General features: G+C 31.1%; 1 protein-coding gene across 2 annotated transcripts; it reads left to right on the top strand.

The window, feature by feature from the left end:
• Nucleotides 1-1449: 1449 nt before the first annotated feature.
• On the top strand, nt 1450-21304 carry LOC134693631 (sodium/myo-inositol cotransporter 2-like). Of its 2 annotated transcripts, XM_063554470.1 has the most exons (15): nt 1450-1563; nt 3777-3848; nt 4352-4456; nt 6887-6946; nt 8841-8945; nt 9829-9934; nt 10605-10685; nt 12694-12899; nt 13928-14063; nt 14592-14699; nt 15814-15964; nt 16629-16797; nt 17886-18107; nt 18822-18990; nt 19791-21304. In XM_063554470.1, exons 1-15 carry the CDS (start codon nt 1489-1491, stop codon nt 19994-19996), a joined length of 1971 nt encoding a protein of 656 aa, XP_063410540.1. In that variant the 5' UTR covers nt 1450-1488; the 3' UTR covers nt 19997-21304. The 2 variants fall into 2 exon arrangements, with proteins under 2 accessions (XP_063410540.1, XP_063410541.1); XM_063554471.1 differs by lacking the exons at nt 18822-18990; nt 19791-21304 and adding an exon at nt 18559-18730.
• Nucleotides 21305-22436: the final 1132 nt, after the last annotated feature.

Below are 22436 nucleotides of genomic sequence, written 5' to 3'. Positions count from 1 at the left end.
ATAAAAAATGTAAATAGTTTATCGATTTCTAAATAAATAAAATCATTCATTTTAGATTTTACTGGTCAGCTTTTCGAAACTGTGCCTAAAGGCACTCTAAATACAAAAAATACAGTTTGAAATATAAACAAACAAATAGTTTAATTTTCCTCAATTTTCAGAATGACTTACAACTTTAGAAAACAGAACCATTAAAAATTATTGAATTTAAAGGTCAATATAAAATTGCACTTTAAATTAACAGTAACCTGTATAAATGTTATTATAATGAAAGAGTAAAAGACATTTTCTTCTGACTTTCTGTCAGCCACATGGAAACAAATCGTTATATCTTTAATAGATTTTACTTTGATAATTTACGAATATAATTAAAAAGTAAAATCACAAAAATACTGAACTTAGAGGAAAATCAATTCGGAAAGTCCATAATCACATGGCAAAATCCAATAACAAAACGTATCAAAAACGAAAGGAAAAGAACTGTCATATTCCTGACTTGGTACAGGCATTTTCAAATGTAGAAAATGGTGGATTAAACCTAGTTCTTTAGGCCTTAACCCTCTCACTTTAATGACAGAGGAACATTATAGGAACATTAGCGAGATATATAGAAATCTAAAGTATGGTTTCACTTTCAATGTTGAACTTCTTTTCCGTTAGATAACCGAACACGCAAAATGCATGCGTTATCCATCTTAAGGTCAGGGGTTAAATTGAAGTTATATGAATATGTTTTTGTTCAATCATTAATGGAAGTGAAATAGTGAAAAAAGTAATTCACTTTAAGCAGCCAGTATGCATCAACTTTTTGAAATAAAAGTAAGAAATATTGATGACAAATTATTCACTTGAAGGTAAATAATTCGGCTTCATTGAATCCGTATTTATATGAACATCAATTTAACCCCTGACCTAAAGATACAAGATACTACAGCAGTCAGAAATTTCGGTACGGGTCAAAAGAAAGTTCGATACAAAATCGGACAATTCGGAACCAAAACATTTGTGTTTTTTTTACAATAACGTTGCTTTTAATTAATCTCAACTATAATAAAAAGAAAATAACTTTTTTTAATGAAATTTTCTTAACCAAACTTTATCATATTGGAAGATAAACACATGTAATAAAAACATAATAAATTATAAAGTTATGTAATATATGAATATGTTAATTAGTAATTACAAGTGTTTTCCAATGAATATCTTTAGTACACAGCTTGTGTTTATAGATAATGTACAATTAGATAATCGTCTGATTTCCAAGATTCTTAAAAATACCTGTACCAGTAATTGCAATGTCTTAAATGTACAGATTGCGTTTGTAGATAGAAATCTTTTGATCTCTAAGATTCGTCCCACATTTTTGAAATTTGAACTTAATGAAAAATGTAAGGCATGTTACATGCTTTAATTACCTTGAACATTATCTACATGTACTAAAGACAATGTTTACCTGATATTCTAGTTGTGTGGAACGTTACATATAAAATGAAAACTTTAAACTGGGCGGATATACTAATAATAGTTCTGTACTTGATTGCAGTGTTAGCAGTTGGAATATGGGTAAGAATTGTATTTGCAAATTAGTTGTTTTTTTTATATTAATTAACGCTTCGGCTAATGGGTCCAAATTATTATAACATTGACGTAATGTCCGTTTTGTTAACTCGCCAAATTTTGTCAATATAACGGAACTATAAACAAACATCTTCCATAGAAGTTGGAGGTTAAACCAGCTTTAAAAGTAGGTTTAACCCGCCATTCACTGAGGACATTTTCTGTACCAGTCAGGAATATGACATATACTATTCATTCGTTCCATTGGTTGATTATTTTATGGACTTTCCCTATTTTAATTTATCATTACTACACAAGAAATTTTAATATCTTAATTAACACAGCAGCAGCTACAAAAGGGTGGCTCAAATTGTCGCTATCGTATTCCATTCTCTCATAAATCTGAAATAAGTGTAAACATCCTTACCACATACAAGTATAGCTTGTTTGATTAGGTGTAAAATGTTATCTATGCATTCAATCTGAGACACCCTTTTGTAGAAAATTACTCTAGGAACAACATATTATAAAATCAACCCTCTCGGGGTATTCATGAAGAAGCTGATTTCAATGGAAAGGGGAAATTTCTTGTAACATTTTGTAGACACAGTTAAAATTATAATTGATTATACTGTTGTTGTATAATATTTTTACACTGCATTACTTTGAAAGAGTTATCTATTAGCTATCCATAAATACCACTTTTATAAATTTTCAAGCATTATAGAGAAAGTTACAGCATTTTAAACTGGGAATTTGAGGTATAAAATATTTGTATTGTGCTACCTTAAACAAATAAGATTAGTCTGTTTTGTCCTCATTCTGTATCGTTCATATTATAGCCAGACTATTTGCTGGGTATTAAAATGAAGATTCAAGTCGGTATAAAGTTTAACAATTTAATAAACGATCCAACAAGAAGATAACGATGTTACAATATTGAGTCCGGTGTTCACGGTTTAAGAACCTATCCAAAAACTGAATATAAATTATTTTTAAGAAGTATATAAAACATAATAACATAAAAATACACGTAACAACGGATTAAGCAATTATTGTCCATTGTTCATATAATTTGCTAAAACTGTCTTTGACACGTAGATACGAAGTCCATTATCGGATTAGTAGAAACATACATTTTAAACCAAAAGATAATTGTGTAAGAATATTTGAGCTAAGAATGACAATTGAAAGATATAGTAATTAAAGTCAGAAAGATGATAGTCCAACTAATTAGAGTGCATCTCGTCCGGTCATAATATCAAGAATAAATATTTACAAAAATTAAGCGAAATAGCCTTCTTGCTGTCTTTAATAACAATAAAGATCCGTCCCTACCGCCGTTACAAATATGTGTTTGAATTGTCAAATCTATGGTAAAAGCCGAAAGAAAATTGTTTTATGTGTAAGTCATAATTCATAAACTGCTTGAAAAAGAAATCTGGTCTTGACAACAAACTTTAAAACTCAACGTACACAGCTAATACACTAACAAAGGAGAAGAATATGCATCAGCTGGTTCGTAAATACCTGTGTATCATGACGTGTACTACACATTAAACATGATCTACTTACCGTTCCTGAGCACCTGAAATCAACCCTGGTTTTTGTTTGAATTGTTTGTGTTGATCTGTCTTTATATTCTGTTTAGTAGACTGTTATCTTTTAGTTGTTTTTCGTTATTTGTCATGGAGATGTCGTTTTCTACTTTATAGTTTTAATAACCCTTGGAATCGTTTGTTTCACTCATCAAATATTCACAGTATCTAACTGTTATTCATCTCTTCAAATTGCTGTTGAGAGAAATTTGGAAGTAAAGAACGCAAACAAAATGAATTACATACAAGATCACTGTACAATCAGCAATAATAACTTATACCATCAGTGCTCCAAATTGTAAGTGACACCTGAGGTAATTTCGACAGCCCTTGGTAAAAAGGTAATAATTATCTTTAAAAATCACAAAAATACCGAACTCCGAGGAAAATAGAAAATGTAAATTCCCTAATTGAATGGTAAAATCAAAAGCTCAAACACATCATTTGAATGGATAACAACTGTCATATTCCTAGAAAATATGTAGAAAATGGTGGACCAAATCGGATTTTAAAAGCAAGTTAAACTCCTTTCTTTTATGCAGTGATTTGATTAAATATTATAAGTGGTATATTTTAAGGTAGCAATTTGACATTGTATTACTTGTGTCAATATCTTTACAGACATTGTTTCGACCGAACAGAGGAAATATCAAGAGCTACTTTTTAGCTGGACGTTCTATGCCGTGGTTTGCGGTAAGTAATTATAGTATTATTTATAGTCTTTTGTTCGTGAAGAATATTTGTATTATACTACACAAGTATCCCTATAATGGTATCTACCATCTATTGGGTTTTGTAAAATTAAAAGTTACATAAGGCCAGAGATTTCGGCACAAATAAGTCAAATTTCAATATTGAATTAAAAGTAAGTTTAATTTATAAGCGATGTTTAATGGTTCAACTGTTTTCATTATTTGATTCAGACGCTTAGCATATAGTCTGATAATTACGACTTCAATTGTCTACCGAAAATATTACAGTTGCACTTAATTTTGGTTTATGTGACTTCCAATAAATGAATTATTTCATTGGCACTTGTCGTGTTTATTTGGCATTGGATGAAATGTGGTTTGATTGCCAATGAGACAATTGTATACCAAAGTTGTATATACAACTGAATGGTGAATAGATAAAAATATGAAATACACAAATAGTATACAAGCATAAAATATTTCCAAAATGACGTTTGTTTCTAGGTTGGGGCGTCTTTGTTTGGAAGTAACATAGGAAGTGAACATTTCATTGGTTTGGCTGGCGCTGGAGCAGCATCAGGAATAGCACTTGTACTTTTTGAATGGCTTGTAAGTAGCGCATAACCGATTTTTACAATTTGATATAGAATTAAAAATAAATGTTACCATACGCAACAATAAACTGGTTCACTAAAATTCATAAAAAAAATAATATTTTGTCAAAATGAAGTTTTTGTCATGTTTTTTTTTCAAAAATATAATAAAAGGTATGGGCCTCTGGTAATATTTTTTTCACGCCACAGGTTGTGCAAAATTGTCAGATTTGGTATATACTATGCATGGAAAATCCAGTTGTGTGTGATAAAAAGAAAATTATACCATAACATTTTAAGGTAAAATGTGAGGAGATAGCTCTTATCATATGCTTTCAGATAAGAAAAAGAAAAATCGGGTCATTGAACTTTTTTTCTTGCTACATTTTACATCGGTAAAGTTCCCAACACTTTCTATTATAGAATCTAAGTTATCTCCCTGACTATCTGAGTTATTCCCCCTTAATGGGCAAAGTTGGAAAAAAATGAATTAAGCATAAACATGGTATGTTTTGAAAATTACAGCCGTAACTATAAAAACACATCATTTTCTATATTTACATCAAAAGTCTTTCACATGAATTGCATACTACTCTCAAAATTTGCACATTTCATTAAAGATCATAACCAACTGTTATCTGCTACTTCAAAATCTAAATCGAAGGAAGACATCCTGACCACTTTAATGGTATTTTGGTTTATATTGAATATAACTTTGGAATCAAAACTTAAAAGTTGTACATTTTTAATTTTATATATAACATTTTAATGAAGAAAACTTCTGAATACTAGTATAAAAGATAGGTGATAAACGTGTTTCCATTACATTAAATCCTCATTTAGCCAACATATGTTTATAGTAGATATAACGCAGGATACATTGGTGATAAAAAAAAGAGCAATTACAATCAAATGATATTATTATTATTTGGTGTATTTAAAAAAATGAATCTTTCATATCAAATTGAAGGAAACGCCTCAAGCATTCATTAGAATCAAAATTTACCCGTATATAACAAGTAAATAACAAAAATACTGAAATCCGAGGAAAAGTTTGAAACAGAAAGACACAAATCAAATGGCAAAATCAAATGATAAAACACATCAAACAAATGGACTACAACTGTCGTACTCCTGACGTAGTACAGACATTCTAAATTGTTGTTGCTACCTATTAGATTTTAAATCAAAAGTTATCTGGAACTCTTAACCTTAAACATTTCATAGCAAGGATTTGAATAAGACAAGTTTAATTCGTCTTACCGACAACTATGTCTGTGTGAGTTGGAACCTTAGTTATCTTTTGAGTAAAATTTTAGAAAAACAGTTATAATAAAACACATCTCAAACAAAGTACCAAAATACTAGTACAGGAAACTGAGCTTAAAATATCATCGGGGACATACAGTCCATCAAGTGTTATCAAAAGTAAAATAACTCTTCAACAATTCCGTACGTTCAAAGCACTTTCTGGATTTAACTTTATCAGTAATGCTTAAACTTATATTTGAAACCTTAGGATGTTCAAATATTCAAAAAGCATTCATTTAGGCAAAACATGTATACATTTCTGTCCAGGACACTCAAACAAGTCCCCCAAACATCACAAAGAAAACAAGAAAGTGTCCCAAGTACATGGATGCCCCACTCGCACTATCATTTTCTATCTTCATCGGGCGGTGAAATTGGGATAAAAACTCTAATTTGGCATTAAAAATAGAAATATCATATCATATAGAAACATATGTACTAAGTTTCAAGTTGATTGGACTTCAACGTCATCAAGAATTACCTTGACATAAAACGTTAAACTGAAGTGGAACGAACGGACGAACGAACGAACGAACGCACATACCATAAAACATAATGCCCCTTTAATATCGTAGGTGGGTTATAAAAACACAAACATCACTAAATACCGACCGTGCGAGGGCTGAAAAGCCAGTCAAGGTCGTTAAACACTTCCATATATATACCAAAATGTATTCAGGTATTCAAAAAGCGTAAACGGTTCCTATACCAGTGTTATCCATCGCTCCCCTAGCCTAAAGTGATTACTCGACGATATCTAGTGATAAAATATGCACGGACAAAGGGAAAATATTCTCTTCAAAGATTTGACTATATTCTTGGAAAATACGAGAAAAACATACTGTGGATTCATTTATTTTTGTTGGTACTAATTTTAATGGATTGAGGAAACATTGTATATTTTTTGTATTTAAATTCGTGGTTTTGGCAAAGCCAGTATTCTTTCCTTTAAAAAGTGTGTTTCATTGAATATTTAAAATTGTGGTTCCCCTGTACCAACGAATTCCACGAAATTGGTATCCAACTAATATCAGTGAATACACCGTATTCATTTACGGTAATCTAATTGATGCTGATTTATGTCTTTCGGCGGTATTTTAGAAACAATAGTATAAAAACTAGACGATTATTTCAGGTTACTTTCCAAATAGTAGCGCTAGGGTGGATATTTGTTCCAGTTTATATATCAGCTGGTGTAAGTATTATTTTATGTTTATATTGATACTATGTCGCGATAATGACTTAAACGATCTTCATATGTCTGTGTTACTAGATATAAGTTCAAGCTCTGCTAGCCCTTCATACACTTTATCTAATATGAAATGCTGTCAAAATCTTTGTCCATGCTTAAAAGATACTAAAATTGCTTGGCCAGTGTTCAATTAACTATGATAATTGTTAACATCCTTATTTCCTTAACAATTGATCGACGTATACTGTTGATAATGTTGTCTTATTATCTTTCTTTTAAAGCATTTGATTTATAATTGTGACTTTCAAATGAGTATTATTATCTATATATAATCTCAACAGATACCAGGACCACATTTAGCATATACGCCAGACGCGCGTTTCGTCTACAAAAGACTCATCAGTGACGCTCGAATCCAAAAAAGTAAATAAGGCCAAATGAAGTACGAAGTTGAAGAGCATTGGGACCAAAATTCTTAAAAGTTTTGCAAAACACAGCTAAGGTAATCTATGCCTGAGGTAGAAAAGCCTTAGTATTTAAAAAAAAAAGAAAAAAATTGTAAACAGTAAATTCATAAATATAACCATATCAATGACAATTCATGTCATCACATAATGTGCTGACTGCTTGGGCTTGTGATACCCTCGGGGAAATAAATCTCTACCAGCAGGGGCATCGACACAGATGTTGTAAATAAACTCATCACAGATACCAGGACCAAATTTAGAATAAACGCCATACGCGCGTGTCGTCTACAAAAGACTCATCAGTGACGCTCGAATACAAAACAGTTAATGAGGCCAAATAAAGTACGAAGTTCAAGAGCATTGAGGACCAAATTCTTAAAAGTTTTGCAAAATACAGCTATTAAAGGTAATCTATGCCTGAGGTAGAAAAGCCTTAGTATTTAAAAAAAAAAATTATATGTTTATAAATTTATAAATATAACCATATCAATGACAATTCATGTCAGCACAAAAAGTGCTGACTACTGGTCTTTTGAAACCCTCGGGGAAATAAATCTCCACCAGCGACAAGAGACGTCAAATAGAAATACGATCTTAATAAAAACGACTATCAAACTTATGTTTATTGTCAGAATTTTACTCATTCTGTCACATAAAAGCACGTGGAAAATAATTATTGTGGATCCAAATTTACAACCTATTCTTTTTTCTAATAATGTACGAAAAAGAGCAACGAATAAGTGAAAGTAAATTTAAATATTTCAAAATTTGTACCGAAAAATATGAAAACATAAACAAACGAAAATTAAGAAAAAAGTGGTCCATATTCCAAACTCGTCTTGAACAACATAGTTTTGTATCTTTCAAGTTGATGTCTAATTGAGGTATTATTAATTATATCTCCTGTGATTCTTGTACAATTTTATATTATATATAATAGAGTTGAGAAAGGAAATGGTGAATGTGTCAAAGCGACAACAACCCGACCATAGAGCAGACAACAGCCGAAGGCCACCAATGGGTCTCCAATATAGCGAGAATTCCCACACCCGTAGGTGTCCTTCAGGTGTCCTTCAGCTGGCACCTAAAAATATGTATACTATTACAGTGATAATGAACGTCATACTAAACTCTGAATTATACACAAGAAACTAAAATTAAAAATCATACAAAACTTGCCAATTTAGAAAAGTAAACGCAAACAATACTCACATTACAATTCAGTTCAAGAGAAGTCCGAATCCGATGTCAAAAGATGAAACAAAAGAAACAATAATACATACATAATGAATTTATCTTCGTATGTGTATGGTGTTAACTGAACTGCAGTTCATACAACAATGACATGATTGGAATGGACTAAATACTTATCTCAGCTGTATACTGTATGTCAGGGTACATTTGTGTAAATTATATCTCTCTCTCTTAAGGTGTATACTGTTCCGCAGTTTATACAAAAACGCCACGGTGGGAAAAGACTGAATACGTATCTTAGTTGTATATCTCTAGTCATGTACATCCTTACAAAGCTGTCGGTAAGTTTAGAGGTGACGTTAATAAAACAAAAATCATTGCTTGTTGTGTTATATTTTATTGTATTTTTCTTTTATATTCTCAGTATGGCTTGAAAAGAAAAAAGTGGTTAAAGGTGCAACCAGTACATATTGCATGCTGTTTTGGTACTTAAAAATCAATATAGGTATAAGAGTAACATTGGAAGAATCAAAATCATCAGATTACTAGTAAACAATAAAGGAACAGAAAATCTACTTAAGAGTATGCATATAAAGAAGAAGATGTGGTATGATTGCCAATGAGACAACTTTCCACACAAGACCAAAATGACATGTGCTTTTGAAGAGCAAGTTATTCCCTGCTAAACTAGAATCATTTATAAAATCAACATTATTCTATAATCGTATATTCATATCTAATAGGCAAATAGTACTAAGTTTGGTACCAGGAATAGATCCCATGAATATATCCCAGGAATAGATTATTTTAGCCGTATTTGGCACAACTTTTTGTAATTTTGGGTCCTCTATGCTCTTCATTTGTACTTGTTTGGATTTATAACTATTTTGATCTGACCTTCACTTATGAGTCTTATGTAGACGAAACGAACGTCTGTCTATTTATATGTTTAGGTTTTCTTACTACACGTTCTGTTTGAATAAGATAGTCAGATGAGGTATAATTGCCAACGAGGCAACTCCCAAAATGACATAGAACGTAAACAAATAGACTTTCCCGTTCGGACGTCAACTACTAAAGTACTGATCTCTATACTCTTATTCTTATGTTTGAAGTTACTTTGATTCACTGGGTTATGTACAAAATACAAATGACATAAAATAAAGAAAAACTATTTTTTTGTTTTGAAATAACATATACAACAAAAAATGAATTATTTTATAGGTCAGTATATTTGCTGGATCTGTTTTCATAGAAATGTCACTAGGATGGAACACCTACGTATCTATCATTGCATTATTAGTCATTACTGGATTTTATACGATTTTAGGTAACTTCATAGTATATTTACGTAAATTGTAATTGCTAATGCGGTGAATGTGAGAATTTCAATAGTTGTGCACCTAAAACCTAATATCAACAATGCCTAATATGTAAAAGGAGCGTCATTTTAAGCGTCGGTCTTTCAACACTTTTATTGTCTTTTGATAATGAAACTGATTGCAATACACAAACAAGCACAGGGTCTACACGAGTATAAATCTAAAATCATATCACATTCATATCTAAGTAGATTTTGATTCCTTTTGAATTTTGATAATTTTAAAAGAGCAAATACAAATCTTTGGTCCAACTAAAAAGTGATAAATACGATAATTTCGTAAGTATCTGGAAATAAACAAAAACCGAATCGGACATGTAATAAATTGATTTTTTATCTCATAAACTTTGTTCTCATAAAAGAGCTAATACAAATAATCTTTTTTTTTCAAATAGATACATTTTAACTTCTCAGTCTCTGACACAAGAGACATTTCTAAGCCGTTGAAATATGATATACGAAATTTCAAAGAAAAACAACGATAATTGATTAGAAACAACTAACGAACAGACAGCAATCTAGAAACTACCTTTAATTTGTAACTTAGAGACAGAATATATAACATTTCATTCAACTTAGAGATAAAGAAAATAGTTTAACTAGTTTTTCTATGTTATAGGTGGTTTGACAGCAGTGATGTTTACAGACACACTACAATCATTAATAATGAACATCGGAGCTTTTATAGTCACTGGAATCGGTAATTTATATACAAATATTTGTCCCTTGGTTATCTTTAATCAATCCTCCTAATTATAGCCATTACAAACAAAATATCTATGGATTGTTTGAATGACTCAAAAGTTATCTGGACTTTTTTCAGTATTCCTGAAAGTAAATTTTTAAGTCAGCTTAATGGTATAATCAAATTTGGCGGTTTGGTCATCTTTTATCACAAATAACAATTTTGATCAAAATTGAAAATAAATTGAAGACATAAATCATATTTTGAACTTTCAATTCAATGGAGACTTAATGGGATTTATCTTACAGTGATAATTTTTTACTACTTCGACATTTGTTGATCGATCCAACATCCTGCAAAATTTCTTAAGAGGGTAAATAGTGAGACCATAGCTTGCGTATATCTTTGATATATTAATATTCAAATAAAGGCAATAGTAGTATACCACTATTCGAAATTTATAAATCGATTGAGAAAAAAAACCAAATCCGGGTTACAAACTAAAACTGAGGGAAATGCATCAAATATTTACGGAGGAGAACTACGACACAACAGAAACACAGCATTAAAATGTAACACACACAGAAACGAACTATAATATAACAATGGCCAGTTGTTCCTGACTTGGTACAAGACATGTAAAGACAAATGGTGGTTTTAACTCGCACTTTTATTGCAATGATGAATATAACACTTAAATGACACCATGACAGGAATAAAGTACAAATAAATGAAAAATCATTCAGGTCAGAGAATTACGCAAACAAACAATACAATATATTACATTTCAACAACGAAACAACAGAAACACTGAAGTGAACAAAAATACAAATGACAATGCAACACACACACAAACAAACTATACGATACAATTGCCATTTTCCTGACTGGGTACAGGACATGTTAAGAAAATGTTGTCGACGTCTCAAATGAGTTTAACAAAATCGTCTGTTGTCGTCCTAATCCGCCGATAAAATTGGTATCATGATAACATAACATCAGGAATGGTAATGATCCCTCAGTAAAATAGTCAGAAGTCTTTGTCAATCAATGAAGCTGCCATAAAGGTAAATTTAGCCATATTCGATACTGATGACAGAAAATCAGACTACACTTTATACAGTATGGATAATGGCATCATTGCTTTCTTAATTGACACTTATTGTTGTCAGCTGTCATGTTGTTAAAAGTAATAAATATTAGAATTCACCGTGAACATTATGTTATATACTGCACTCGTTCTATTTGAGCTATCAAAATGCGTTGACCGTATATTTCTATGTCATATACAGTCACTGACCTTATATCACTTTTCCTCGTGAATATTTAAATAGAAATTGACGAAATTATATCTAATTATTCATACGACCTCTTCAATCTGTTCTAGTTTCCAATGTTTTACAACGATGCGTTTAACGACTCAAACTTGTTTCTTGTACAATTTTTGGGAAAACATATTTCACTTATTAATATTTTTTGTTTGCAACCTATAATTAAATCATTATGTTTTATGTTTATGTTGATAGTTAAGTCTGTAAACAACGAATTCGTTCACCATTTATTGGCGTTTTCAACAGGTGTAATGATGTTTTTCATCGTGTTGTATATTTCTCTGCCTGTGTGATATGAGGCCTTTTGAAAGGAGGATTTTTTCCAATATTCAAATCAAATGAATAACATTAACACACTAAACAACAATTCACAATGTTTGTTTTTAGATTGCAGTATAAAGACAATAATAGTGCATTGACTTGACATATCAACGAAATAAGGATTCGGCCCGAAACGGGGAAAATGCTCGGCACAGCCTCGCATTTCCCCGTTTCTAAGCCTCATCCTTATATCGTTGAAATGTCAAGTCAATGCAATATTATTGTCTGTATAGTCCTTTAATGGTATGTTTCTAAAACCCTTCAGTTTACAAAATTGTTGTATTATTCTAAAATTCTGATCATCTCGGAAATATGTGACTTGCATAATAATATTTTAGTGGTTGATCATCAGAAATAAATCGTTCTAACAGGTTTTTACAAAGTTGGTGGATACCACGCAATGACGGAAAAATATATGATGGCTATTCCGAGTGAACGGAATGATAATTCAACATGTGGTTTGCCTCGTAGTGACGCCTTTCATTTGTTTCTTGATGCTGATGGGGCAATATTTCCATGGCCAGGACTTGTAATGCAAGCAACCATTGGATGCATATGGTATTGGTGCTTTGATCAGGTATAGCTGGAATTTAGTCATTAACGTTCGGCCTGAATAAATTCCAAGTATTTTATAAGTATATGTATCAATATGGTTTTACGTAAAGCGGGAAGGCCATAGAATTATTGGAATTTTGAAATAAATCTATTATGTATGATCATCGCTGGAGATCGATCAAACTCGATTTTCAGTAGAATAGAAATCAAAGATTCGGGATTTTACTTGAAGAAATGTTGGGGAGGGTTTTTTTTATTTCATAGTTAAAATATATCGGAAAGTGGAGTTAAACAACCGGTAAGAGTTTATATATCAATTTTAGAAATCAATGCATCTTAAAGAAAATTGATCAGTGAAAAGTTGATGCATAATAAAGTTTTATAGCAGTTTTAATAATATACGAATTTAGATTGAAGATTGAAATATTTAGAATTTAAAAGTAATTGAAAGAAGGACAGAAGAACCAAAGGGACAAGTGAAATTTACGAGCCGACAGCATCACGCCAATAGACGAAAAACGACAAAACACAAGAGTCTACAAAACACTTCATCGAACTAAATCATTACTGTTCGAAATAGAAGAAGTTGTTTTTCTCCAGTCTTGTGACAAGAAAATGTGTCCGTATTTCATAAACAAAAAAGATGTGAGCAAATAAGACAACTTCATAGTAATGCAATGTTAAATGATTTTTAAAATTACTTCTTTGTTTCAAAATTTTTCTTTATTTTTTAAGATAGTTTGAGATACAAACTATTTCTGTGAAATCCTCTGTCTGGTGTCTACGAACAGACATTTTGAAACCATAAAACGAATATTTTCTCACTGCAAGAAATAAATATTTAGGCGACTGTTCTTGTTGCTGGTCTATATATTTACAAACCTTTCGCCAAGTCTTTAGAGCTTGCTTTGTAGACCAATTCTGAAATTTAAGTTCTAATATATTAATTTTGATGGATTTAATTGTAATCTAGAAATGGTCTTATAAATATCATAAACTAGAATTGTCTTCCTCAGCAGTATATGTGAATAAAACGAACTTAAATTCTAGGTGATGGTTCAAAGAACGATAGCTGCTAAAAATATATCTCATGCCAAAGGTGGTGTGCTGATGACTTGTTTCTTGAAGGTGCTTCCACTCTTTACCATGGTTTTTCCTGGAATGATTAGAAGAATCCTATTTACAGGTACATTGTACTGTGGATTCAGTTATTTTTGACGGGTATCAATTATCGTTTATTGCTGGTAACTTGCATTTTCTTGGATATTTGATTTCGTGGTTTTGCCACTATATGTATAAAAAGCCTATTGAAAATATATTATTCATTGAACATTTGAATTCGTGGTTCACCTCTACACACTAAACCCACGAAAATTGGTATCGAACGAATAATATTGAATCCACAGTTTGCATAACTAGCACATGTGTGTCTTTCGTGTTAAATTTATTGTTAAACTAATTAACCGATAAAGGAATATGAAATGATGCTGTTCTTTATGAGAACATTTGTCCGTTCAGTAAACATAATGTACGGCACTTTCAGGTAAAGTTTGATTCTACAGATATTAAAACAATGGATGTCTTCTTGGTGTGCTTTTGTTATTTTTGTTATTGGTTTTCTTTTCTTTTTTTTACATATACCCCTATTTGTTTTAATTAATGAGATATTTCAGATTTTTTTGTGATTGATTTATTATTTATATTTTTTAATCAGATGAGGTTGGTTGTGCAGACACGGTAGTGTGTAAAAATGTGTGTGATAATGAAGTTGGGTGCTCAAATATCGCTTATGCTAAGCTTGTTATGGAAATTTTACCAAATGGTTAGTTTCTTATTATACATGATAATTATTTTGCTTTTTGATTACATCATGACTAGACCTCAAAATCTTAATTGATTGTATGCTGCCATTTAAAAAAAATGCATTTTTTTCTAAATCATGTAGCATATTAAGCTAGCATGTGCTCTTAGTGAAAAACAAGTGGTTTGGTAAGAACAAAAGATATATCGGTATCATTAAGTAACAGAATGGTTTATTTATGGAGGGGCTTTTAAGAAGACTTAGTGGTTACCATAACACATTTATCTCATGTAGTCATCAAGAAATATAATTATTACTCAGTTATCAAGTTAGGTAACTCTTAATCTAAAACGTATCAATATTATAAAAATAGTACAAGCATGAAACTGGACTTTAAAGGTGACTGATGACTAGATATATGATTACTTTTGGTCTCGTTCCTACTGGCATTAGAAACCCTTGCACCTGTAGGATGTCAGCTTGGCTGTATCGGATCTATATATACGCAACCGTGTCCCGGCAGAATTGGGCTTTAAACTAATTGCTTTTAATAATGGTTTAAATATAAAAAAAAATGACCAGTTTTAACGATTGTTCAATATCAGGCAGTCATGAAGTAAGTGGGGTTAGTCGCTGCAGGATCTACTTAACCTTTCGGAAAACATGAGATCAACCCCAGTTTTTAGTGGGTTTCATGTTGCTTCGCTAAATGTCCCTCTGTAATATTTCGCCCCTCTTTCACAATCTTCATTTGTGATCTTCAATTTGATAAATGTTCTACTATAAAAATGAGCTGACACTTATTGGTAATGATAGCATTTTCAAGCAACTATTTTTGAAAATGAATTATTTAACTAAACATATATCATAAATTAGCATTGAATTTTTAGAAATTGTGTTTTAAACAAATTCCTATTATTGGGGCTTTTGTTTGAGGGGTGGGGGTATTAAATAATATCTGTTAATAACATGGGAATTATCAGAACAGCTTAAACAAATTATGACGTTGTGTATAAGCCTATAAGCTGACATACACTTAATTTGCATCTTACCGTTTACCATTTTGTATCATGCAAGAACATTTGTATATGTTAATATGACAATAGATTAAAATGTGGTTATATGAATGTTTCAGGACTACGTGGTTTTATGATTGCTGTGATGCTTTCAGCTATTATGAGTTCCCTTACTTCAATATTTAACAGTGCAAGCACTATCTTTACTATTGATGTATGGCAGAAAATACGACATGCAGCAGGAGAAAAAGAGTTACTTATTGTAGGAAGGTATGCATTGTTCGTTAAACATAAGGAATCAATCTGCTTTTAAAGCAAGCTAAACCTCTCACTTGTACGACAGTAATTTATACCTTGTTTAGAACATCATTAGTATTGCAATATAATGATAGTTGTTCGTACATCGTAAGTGCATAACTGATTTACTTAACTGCAAAATAGTTGACAGCGTCAAGTATCAACGATAAAAATAAACATAGTTCTGCAATATGTCTTATTTATAAGGCAGCGGTACTCCTTGAACGACTTAATGTGTTATTTCTCTTTGTAGGATTTAAAATAAAAATGATTTGAAAAGGGGCTATTCAAACAGATTTATACAATACATCAACGTAATAACAACACTGCGGAATTTTTTTTTCGAAAACTTGTTATTATTTCTTTAAAGAGAGCGAATGGATACAGGAGGTTTTTTTTTTTTTTAAGGTAAAGATAAGAATGTTTTTGCTACTAGTATATCAATAATATGATCACGGAGAAATATAAACAACTTGTTACATTTTAAGCTACATTATACCTTTAACTTCTATCTCAAGTTGAATAGGTTTTTAAATCAACATAATAAAAGAAGACCAAGATTTGTGTGTTTTTTTTAATTTGTAGACCATGCACATTCCATTTTTTTTATCCTAAAAAAATATTGTATATTTATCAGGCTGTTTGTAACACTCATGTGTGGCATAAGTATCTTGTTTTTACCTCTTGTAAAAGCTGCTGAAGGCGGAATGATTTTTGCTTACATAAATGCAGTAGATAGTATTTTGGCATATCCAATCGGCATGATGTTTCTTTTGTCTATATTTTGGAAAGGCGCAACCGAACAGGTATTTTAATATTACAGTGTTCATTCTAGGAATAGACATACATTTGTTTCCTTATAACATATATGTCATTCACATTATATAGTTGTACCCAATTGACAAACCATGTTTGAGGTGTGTAAATTTTGTTTGATCACACATTGTTATGAACATTGTAAATCAAGACATCAGAGTGACCTTCCCTACATATTTTACATTAAACTCTTCATAGATAACTGTGTAGGTCAGACGCTTCTACAAAAGATTCATCAGTGACGCCGAAATAAACAAAGTTACAGAAACCAAAAAAGTCAAAATTGAAGAGCATGGGTGACCAAACATTTCGCAAGGTTTTGTCAAAAACAGTGAATGGAACCTTAGAATTCGAAATGTTTAACGTTTGTTGAACCTATAATTATGAACATATAAATTATATATCATTTCAACACAGAAAATGCTCTTCAATTTGAACTATTTTGTATGTGCATTTGAATTTACTGACTGAGTGTATGATATTTTGGTGAAACAAGTGACCAATTTAAGAGTGTAAAAATACAGCCTCTAAAATATGACATCAAGGAGCCACCTGGCTTGAAAAAACAATTGTTGGTTTCGAATTTATCTTTTCTTTCAGTTATATCATGTAAAAGATAACAAAAAAACATAATATACATGTAACACAATCAAATCAGGAATTAATTGAAAATAAAAATGGAACCCAACATCCACACATTCCAACATCCTTATTTAACTCATGTCAAATATTACTCCATCTGATAATCAATAATATATTTTTTAATGAACTGTTGTAAAATTTTTACAACCTTTTATCTCGACTATTATTCATAAGGTTGCGAAAGATCACCGACACAAGTAAAATAAAAAGGGAGCTGAAAGTTACCAAATAATTTTGTATCTGACAAATCAGAGACAAACAAACAATGCCAAAGCTAAAAATGAGAAAAAAACATATATAAACATAATGAGAAATAACAAATATACACACAATGAGAAATAACAAATATACACATAATGAGAAATAACAAATATAACACAACAAAGAAAAAGTCTAGAAGGGATCAAATATATAAATCCTACATGTTACATTATAGGGTTGCTTCTATGGTTTGATTCTTGCAAATTGTATGGGACTTGCTCGTCTTATATTAATGTTTGTATATCCTGAGCCTGCTTGTGGAGAACAGGATACAAGACCAGCTCTGCTGTCCAAAGTGCATTTTTTGTACTTTGGTGTTCTTATCAATAGTATCACTATCATATTAATCATCACCATTAGTTTCGTTACAAAAAGTAACAGACGTACTGACACAGAGGTATGGAAAAATAACCAGAAGAACACAATCTTTCAATTTTGGCAAAATATATACAAATGATTATTTCCTATGTTCATTTTTTTGTTTAGTAAATGTGGGTTGTTATGATAATATTCGTTTATACAATCGTTCATTTTCACGTAAAATGATTATTTTCTAACATTATCGTTCTATGAAGTCTCGTAGCGCATTCATATGAAAAGCATATGACGTGAGAGTATGTTCAAAACAGCTCAAACATACATTCATAATTATCCACGTGTGTCTTTTCAAAGAACGTCTTATTAAAATGATGCTTATTTTACATTTGATTGACTACGTGATTGCTGAATATATCGAAATGTAAATTTTAACTTTGTTTTCAAATTTACGAACAGCATAACATATACGGAAGAAACTACAATTGTTGTTTTTTATTATACTTTTAATATATTTTCAAATCCTCATTTAGAGTTAACAAGAGGCGAACGATACCAACAGGATATTCATACGCATAAGACGAACAGCAGTACAAAACACACAAAATAGAAGACTAACGACTGAACAACACTAAATCCAATCAAAAACCTGTAGTGATCTCATATGTTTTGGCAGGGTTAGCAGATCATGCTCTACATGTGAAACCCGGCATATTACTCTTATAAACTGTGTTCATAAGTTATATCAAGTGCTTTGTTATCAGAAATAAATAAGTAAATCTATCTATCCATACAGCTACAAGGCTGCACTTGGTGGACAAGAATAAGACCAAACCAGTACGATATTAAGCGATCAGATCAAACAGTCACGACTGAATTTTCTACTCCAATGGATATAGTTAATTCAGACATGTCAGATGGCGAGAACAAATCAACATCTGCAAAGTATGCTTCAAGACAAAAAGGTTTGTACAATATTATGTCTTTACTCCTCAAACTATTATATTATTGCCAAAAGGGAAACATTTATATTTTATAGTCGTCACCTTTTTTTCTAGAACAAAATTAAAAATTGCAGTTACTGAAAAAGATAGAAAACACGGGCAGTTAATTTTTGTGGTTTAATAGGATTTTCTACCTCAGGAATATATAACCTTAGCTGTTTTTGGCAAAACTATTGGAATTTCGGTCCTCAATGCTCTTCAACTTCGTACTGTGTACTTTATTTAAACTTTTTTAAACACTTATGAGTCTTGTGTAGACGAAATGCGCATCTGGCGTATTCCAAAAAAAAACAAATCCTGGTATCTATGATGTGTTTACTTACATAATTATAATTAAGCATATCATTTATGTTATTTATCTAATCCTCAATCAAAAAAAAAATCAGGATAATAAATAGGTCCTAAAGGTATTGTTTACATCTAGATGTTACAAAAAGCGACAGATGCAGCAATTTAACTGTTTCTTTCATAAAAGAGGGATGAAATATGCCAGACATTCAAACTCATGGCTCAAAATGAAAAAGACAAGCAGATAAATAATAGTACATCAGATACAACATAGAAAATTAAAGACAAAGCACCACAAACCCCACCAAAAACAGAGGGTCTCGGGTGTTCCGGAAGGGTAAGCAGATCAAGTTCCACATGTGACACCTATACTTAGTGCCTTTTGAGCACGAGTATGACGAGGATTAACCTATAACTTACAATTATCATTATTAGAATAATTATTATCATTCATAATATTTCTTTTAATTTAGAAGTAAGCGAAGAGATCAGACTCCCAGTTCTTCGACGAATAACGAATTTCCTGTTTGGGAACATGTCTTCCAGTAAATCGTCAGAATTCGGTATAACACAGAGAAGAGAATTTCTCACTGAAAACAATTTTACAAAAAATATATTAAATGTGCTAGTGGTACTACTGTTTTGTATAATAGCGCTCTTAATTGGAATATATCATTAATATTTCTATATTGAGTTTATTTATTTAAGATGTCAAATACTGAATTTCAAGGAAAACATTAGCGCGGAGATGTAAGAATTGTTACTGGCCTGCCTAACTATGACATCAGAGAAAGGTGTGGTTTGTTTTGGAAGCGTTGTCTGTAATTATCAGTATATCCCGAGTTTTTGGCGGAGTTCGTGTTGCTTAATCTTAGTTTTAGTATGTTGTGTCTTGTATACTATTATTTGTGTATATGTCTTTTTCTTCTTTTTTTATTTATGAGTATGATCAATAATACCACGTCATGTAACAACTAATAGTATGTATGTATACACTCTAGAAAAAGTACCCCAAAAAATATTGTTCCACTTCTATAGGATAAAAGAAGAAAATCGATAACATAATTGAACATCAGGGTTCCATCTCCAAATCTAAGTATTTCCTACGAAAAATATTACATAAATTAAAGTCCCAATAAAAAAAGTATGTTAAAGAACGTAAGGAATATACCATTTTAACTTGAATTCGACATAAGCATTTAACTCTAGGACATCTATCTTTAGTAGTCTAAGGATAAATTTCCAAAGCTATTGATGCAACCGACCAACTTAGATTATCCGACCGTGCGAGGGCTGTTTAGCCAGTCAAGGTCTTTGAAAACTTCCATTTGTTTGAATTCAGATACATTTTATATTTTCTTTGAATGCCCATTTATGCATATATCCGAGTTCACCTTCTAGATGAAAAATAGATTTTGCTCCGTCTTAAGATCTCGTTAATTTATTCGATTAAACGAAAAATTCCTCTTTTATTCAAAGAATAATTACTAGCCTCAGGCTTAGATTACTTTAGCTGGATTTGGCAAAACTTTTAGGAATTTTGGATCTCAATGCTCTTCAACTTCGTGCTTTATTTGGCCATTTTAACTTTTTTGGATTCGAGCGTCACTGATGAGTCTTTTGTAGACGAAACGCGCGTCTGTCGTATATACAAAATTTAGTCCTGGTATCTATGATGAGTTTATTTGCATACTGCTCGAAGAATTCAACGTTTATGAAGAACACATATAGTAAAGTATGTTAGTATTTTGACGCAGCTCTTGGTTTATCTATTCAAAAAATTGTGAAAAAAAAGTAAAATCACAAAAAAATGAACCCCGATGAAAGTTCGAAAGTGAAAGTCCGTAATCAAATGGCAAAATCAAAAGCCAAAACACATCAAACGAATGGATAACAACTGTCATATTCCTCACTTGGTAAAGACATTTTCTTACGTAGAAAATGTCCAGATGAATCTGGTTTTATAGCTGGCTTAACCTCTCACTTATATTCATCGAATTCAGATTTAAAATGGCCTTACATGTATAAATTATACCTCATTACATTTTTGAGAGGGCTGTCTAAGTCGTGATAATTTTTATTGATTATTTTTGTTATATGTTTTAGCAAACATAATATGTCTTAATGAGAATAAAACGTATTTTGTATTTTATACACACATGTATTACATATTCTTGAATTTCTTATCTTTATAAATTCTCTATAATATTGTTTGTGAGAATAAAAACTCCTCTTCTTCTAAGTGTTGTTAAACTGTTTATGCAAAATGACTGAAGTGATAGTCATTAAAAATATGCTAGTCAAAAACTATTGAGACAAGCCCCTATTACAATTCGTATATATATGTTCTTTCAAATTTTATTGCCAAAAGGCTTGAAAAATTGAAATAACAATATCAAATAAATCAATAACAGCAAGTGCACGTTTTTATATTCTTTGCAGTTAATGTTTGAAGATGAGTTTTTGCCTTCTGATGTTGTAGTTATCCCTTAGTCTAATAACCGACTTTCTGTTAGACATCAAATGTCATATTCGAGGTTGACGAAATAGACATTTTCGATTTAAAAACCCATAAACCTATTTTGAAAGCGGTTAACAAGAGGAGACATCTAAATGAATCCACAAGGACCAAGCCCAGGGTATTTCAGACGATAATCAGTATATATTGCTATTCGTTTCTGAACACTCCTGGTCCTACATTCTGTCGATATTAATATTTGTACAGCACATTATTATACTTTTAGTGGTCTGTTTAAAAGGGGTTTTTTATACCGTCATGGATGATCTTATGAATTTTTCTGAAAAAATACTTATTTATATACTAGTCAACCAAAGAAACAGTACACGACTTTGGAATCAAATTAATCAAAAAAAGATTACATATAAAACAAAATGATTTACTCGTACGCTATTCTAAAAATCTCTTATTTGTGATGTGTGCACATATGATACTGAAAATAGAAACCTTTCAGAAAGTAACTAAATTCCGTATAAACGATCATAGGGTGCTAATTATATTTGCGGAAGATTGGATAAAAAATCGACACACAATTTTCAAAGTACTTAATCAATTTTCAATGTTTAAAATTGTTGCTAAACAAGTTATGTTCATGTTGTAA

This window comes from Mytilus trossulus, chromosome 12 (assembly GCF_036588685.1).
Source record: "Mytilus trossulus isolate FHL-02 chromosome 12, PNRI_Mtr1.1.1.hap1, whole genome shotgun sequence".
NCBI classification, from domain to species: domain Eukaryota; kingdom Metazoa; phylum Mollusca; class Bivalvia; order Mytilida; family Mytilidae; genus Mytilus; species Mytilus trossulus.
The sequence above is the reverse complement of the archived record's forward strand: the minus strand, read 5'-3'. Positions and strand labels throughout refer to the sequence as shown.

Coding starts and splice junctions, on each gene's coding strand:
- LOC134693631 (XM_063554470.1), top strand. CDS start 1,489: ATGAAAACTTTAAACTGGGCGGATATACTAATAATAGTTCTGTACTTG. Junction 4,457..6,886: donor TTGTACTTTTTGAATGGCTT/GTAAGTAGCGCA, acceptor CGATTATTTCAG/GTTACTTTCCAAATAGTAGC. Junction 18,991..19,790: donor GTATGCTTCAAGACAAAAAG/GTTTGTACAATA, acceptor CTTTTAATTTAG/AAGTAAGCGAAGAGATCAGA.